The sequence below is a fragment of the Oncorhynchus kisutch genome, unplaced genomic scaffold (genome assembly GCF_002021735.2).
Source record: "Oncorhynchus kisutch isolate 150728-3 unplaced genomic scaffold, Okis_V2 Okis03b-Okis08b_hom, whole genome shotgun sequence".
In the NCBI taxonomy this organism is placed as follows: domain Eukaryota; kingdom Metazoa; phylum Chordata; class Actinopteri; order Salmoniformes; family Salmonidae; genus Oncorhynchus; species Oncorhynchus kisutch.
This window is the reverse complement of record NW_022261980.1, coordinates 17,115,347-17,120,346: the sequence shown is the minus strand read 5'-3', so window position 1 is coordinate 17,120,346 and position 5,000 is coordinate 17,115,347. Positions and strand designations below refer to the sequence as shown.

General features: G+C 44.2%; 1 protein-coding gene across 1 annotated transcript in view; it reads right to left on the bottom strand.

The window, feature by feature from the left end:
• abcc12 (ATP-binding cassette, sub-family C (CFTR/MRP), member 12) overlaps nucleotides 1-5,000 on the bottom strand; it is a 114,198-nt gene that overhangs the window by 87,391 nt on the left and 21,807 nt on the right. The window contains 1 exon segment of the mRNA XM_031812524.1: nucleotides 4,841-4,896. Coding sequence (XP_031668384.1) covers nucleotides 4,841-4,891 — 51 coding nt within the window. The 5' untranslated portion in view covers nucleotides 4,892-4,896.

Genomic DNA, 5,000 nt, shown 5'->3' with positions numbered 1-5,000 from the left:
CCCACTAGAATCCCCATACTTTAAACGATGACAGCTTCTCCATCCTAGAGGGGGAGATCAACCCTTTCCAGGCCCAGGGACTGTTGGAGATTTTCCAGTCATCGGGTGATTTTCAGTAACCTATACTGTTCTCTTTGAAGTAGAAATAATGATCAATATAAGCTATATATATTAGACTTGTGTCAGTAGAATGAAGGCTAAACCTAAGTGAGTGTTCGTTATGGGATTTTTATGAATAATGACTCAATTATGCATACATTTAACGTAGAAACTATAACTATCAGAATACTACCCTGTAACTGTATGAATCTTATTATAATCATAACACTAAATAATGTGACGTAGTTTTAGCCAAGAATTAGAACAAGGACTTTCTGTTCCTTGTTAGAAACGAATGGAGCCATCGTCAGACCAGCTGGAATATTGTGTTCCTTACAGGACATTCTGTCCCCACCCAGGGAGGGGAGAGACCTTGGGCTAGCAGTAGATTATTTAACAGGTGGCAGACAATGTGGGAAGGCTTGTGAACTATATTGTATCTGAGAGGAGGAGGGACATTTCTGACGAAATGTGAGGTATTTAAACCAATGTACATGGTATTATGATCAGAGCTCTCGAGAATAAACGCTATTGGCTAATTTTGGTGGCTGGTCTCTGTCCATTTTATGCAAAATGAGAACCTTACAAATTCTTGAATTGAAATTGATAATTGAATTGGTTGGATCAACATCAAATTGGACCATTGGACATGCAGAGAACAGAACGTAAGCAGAATCTTGTGAAGATGAGGCAAGGTAAACCAACAAGATGTCTCTGGTACCATATCTGATCCTGTGAAGGCTACAGGACACACATATAAGTTAAGTAAACATTGATAATTTGGATCTGAACTTGTAAAGACCTTTGGACAGGAACATTAGCTAAGGGGTATGCATGTCACGCCACCAATAGAATCTATGCCCCAATATCTGAGCCAATAAGAGAATGGAAACTATGTAACAAAGCTAATGGGGTGATGACATCATTATGTAAAGGTAGAAACTGTATAAAAGCCAAGCGCTAAGAATGAGGAGGCAGTTCTTCCATGGAGGTGCTCGGCTTTGTTGTCCTCTGTAATAATAGTCCATAGGATGCTTTGTTGCGATATAGGAAGCTGATTCTAGATTTCATTTTGGATTGGGAGATGCTTAATGTCAGTCTGAAAGGAGAGTTTACAGTCTAACCAGACTCCTAGGTATTTGTAGCTGTACACATGTTCTAAGTCAGAACCGTCCAGAGTAGTGATGCTGGACTGGCGGGCAGGTGCAGGCAGCGATCGGTTGAACAGCATGCCTTTAGTTTTACTTGCGTTTAAGAGCAGTTGGAGGCCACGGAAGGAGAGTTGTATGGCATTGAAGCTCGTCTGGAGGTTGGTCAACACAGTGTCCAAAGAGGGGGCCAGAAGTATACAGAATGGTGTCGTCTGCGTAGAGGTGGATCAGAGAATCACCAGCAGCCAGAGCAACATCATTGATGTATACAGAGAAGAGAGTCGGCCCGAGGCTTAAACCCTGTGGCACCTCCATAGAGACTTCCAGAGGTCCGGACAACAGACCCTCCGATTTGACACACTGAACTCTATCTGAGAAGTAGCTGGTGAACCAGGCGAGACAGTCATTTGAGAAACCAAGGCTGTTGAGTCTGCCGATAAGAATGTGGTGATTGACAGAGTAAGAATGAAGACGGCTGCACAGTATTGTCTCTTATCGATGGCGGTTATGATATCGTTTAGGGACCTTGAGCGTGGCTGAGGTGCACCCATGACCAGCTCGGAAACCAGATTGCATAGCGGAGAAGGTACGGTGCGATTCGAAATAGTCGGTAATCTGTTTGTTACTTGGCTTTCGAAGACCTTAGAAAGACAGAGTAGGATAGATATAGATCTGTAGCAGTCTGGGTCTAGAGTTTCTCCCCCTTTGAAGAGGGGGATGACCGCGGCAGCTTTCCAATCTTTGGGAATCTCAGACGATACAAAAGAGAGGTTGAACGGGCTAGTAATAGGGGTTGCAACAATTTCGGTAGACAATTTTAGAAAGAGAGGGTCCAGATTGTCTAGCCCAGCTGATTTGTAGGGGTCCAGATTTTGCAGCTCTTTCAGAACATCAGCTATCTGGATTTGGGTGAAGGAGAAGTGGGGAGGCTTGGGCGAGTTGCTGTGGGGTGCAGGGCTGTTGACCGGGGTAGGGGTAGCCAGGTGGAAAGCATGGCCAGCCATAGAGAAATGCTTATTTAAATTCTCATTAGCGTAGATTTATTGGTGGTGACAGTGTTTCCTATCCTCAGAGCAGTGGGCAGCTGGGAGGAGGTGCTCTTATTCTCCATGTACTTTACATGTCCCAGAACTTTTTGAGTTTGTGCTACAGGATGCAAATTTCTGTTTGAAAAAGCTAGCCTAGGCTTTTCTAACTGCCTGTGTATATTGGTTCCTAACTTCCCTGAAAAGTTGCATATCACCGGGGGCTATTCGATGCTAATGCAGTACGACACAGGATGTTTTGTTTTGGGTTAACGGTAGTCAGGTCTGGGGAGAACCAAGGGCTATATCTGTTCCTGTTTTCTACATTTTTTGAATGGCGCATGCTTATTTAAGATGGTTAGGAAAGCACTTTAAAGAATAACCAGGCATCTTCTACTGACGGGATGAGGTCAATATCCTCCAGGATACCCGGGCCAGGTCGAATAGAAAGGCCTGCTCGCTGAAGTGTTTCAGGGAGCGTTTGACAGTGATGAGGGGTGGTCATTTGGACCGTAGACCCATTACGGATGCAGGCAATGAGGCAGTGATCGCTGAGATCTTGGTTGAAGACAGCAGAGGTGTATTTGGATGGCAATTTGGTTAGGATGATATCTGTGAGGGTGCCCGTGTTTAGGGATTTGGGGGTTGTACCTGGTAGGTTCATTGATAATTTGGTGTGAGATTGAAGATAGATTTGGGGGGCAATCAATTCACATATGGTGTCCAGGGCTGGGGGCAGAAGGTCGTCTATAGCAAGTGGAAACGGTGAGAGATGTTTTCTGGATTTTTAAAAGTAGAAGCTTGAATTGTTTAGGTACAGACAGGGATAGCATGACAGAACTCTGCAGTAGATTGCAACTCCACCCCCTTTGGCAGTTCTATCTTGTCGGAAAATGTTATAGTTAGGGATGGAAATTTCAGGGTTTTTGGTTAATTCTTAAGTCAGGATTCAGACACGGCTAAGACATCCGCGTTGGCAGAGTGTGCTAAAGCAGTGAGTAAAACAAACTTAGGGAGGAGTCTTCTAATGTTAACATGCATGAACCAAGGCTTTTACGGTTACAGAAGTCAACAAATGAGAGGCGCCTGGGGAATGGGAGTGGAGCTAGGCACTGCAGGGCCTGGATTCACCTCTACAACGACAGAGGAACATAGGAGGAGTAGGATAAGGGTACGGCTAAAGGCTAAAAGAACTGGACGTCTAGTGCGTTCAGAACAGAGAGTAAAAGGAGCAGATTTCTGGAAGCCATAGAATAGATTCAAGGCATAATGTACAGACAAAGATATTGTAGGATGTGAATACAGTGGAGGTAAACCTAGGCATTGAGTAACAATGAGAGAGATATTGTCTGTAGAACATAATTTAAACCAGATGATGTCACCGCATGTGTAGGAGGTGGAACTCAAGGGTTAGCTAAGGTATATTGAGCAAGAGGCTCTACAGTGAAATAAGGCAATGATTACTAACCATAACAGCAATTGACAAGCATATTGACGTTAGGGAGAGGCATTCATTTCATTATTGTCACTTTCCGTCCTGTAAGCTGTTAGTGTCTTAACGACCGTTCCACAGCTGCATGTTCATTCATTGTTTATGGTTCATTGAACAAGCATTTTTATTTTTCCCTTTTGTACTTTAACTATTTGCACATGTCTATAACCCTGTACATAACCCATAATATGACAATTGAAATGTGTCTATTGCTTTGAAACATGTGACTGTAATGTTTACTGTTCATTTTTATTGTTTATTTCACTTTTGTTTATTATCTACTTCACTTGCTTTGGCAATGTTAACATATGTTTCCCATGTCAATAAAGCACTTTGAACTGAATTGAATTGAGAGAGAGAGAGAGAGAGAGAGTGAGAGAGAGAGAGAGAGAGAGAGAGAGAGAGAGAGAGAGAGAGAGACGGAGAGAGAGAGAGAGAGAGAGAGAGAGAGAGAGAGAGAGAGAGAGAGAGAAGAGAGGGAGAGAGGGAGAGAGAGAGAGAGAGGGAGAGAGAGAGAGAGAGAGAGAGAGAGAGAGAGAGAGGTAGAGAGAGAGAGAGAGAGAGAGGTAGAGAGAGAGAGGTAGAGAGAGAGGTAGAGAGAGAGAGAGAGAGGGAGAGAGAGAGAGAGAGACGGAGAGAGAGAGAGAGAGAGAGAGAGGGAGAGAGAGAGAGAGAGGTAGAGAGAGAGAGAGAGAGAGAGAGAGAAGAGAGAGAGAGAAGAGAGGAGAGAGAGAGAGAGATAGAGAGAGAAGGAGAGAGAGAGAGAGAGAGAGGTAAGAGAGAAGAGAGGAGAGAGTTAGAGAGAGAGAGAGGTAGAGAGAGAGAGCGTGAGAGAGAGGAGAGAGAGGGAGGTAGAGAGAGAGGAGTAGAGAGAGAGAGAGGTAAGAGAGAGAGAGAGAGATAGAAAGAGAGGAGAGAGAGAGAGAGAGAGAGAGAGAGAGAGAGAGAGAGAGAGAGAGAGAGAGAGAGAGAAGAGAGGAGAGAGAGATAGAGAGAGAGAGAGAGAGAGAGAGAGAGAGAGAGAGAGAGAGAGAGAGAGAGAGGAGGTGGTGAAGGAGATTAAATGTACCTACGTAAGACAGCCCTGAGATGATCTCCTTCTCTGGTGTTTGGTAAACATTCATTGTGTCTGAGGGATAAAAGAACAGACAGAAAATAACCCTGTAATCAAATGGCTGTACAGAGGGTTAGGGTTATACCCCCCACCAGAGGGTCAGGGTTATACCCCCCACC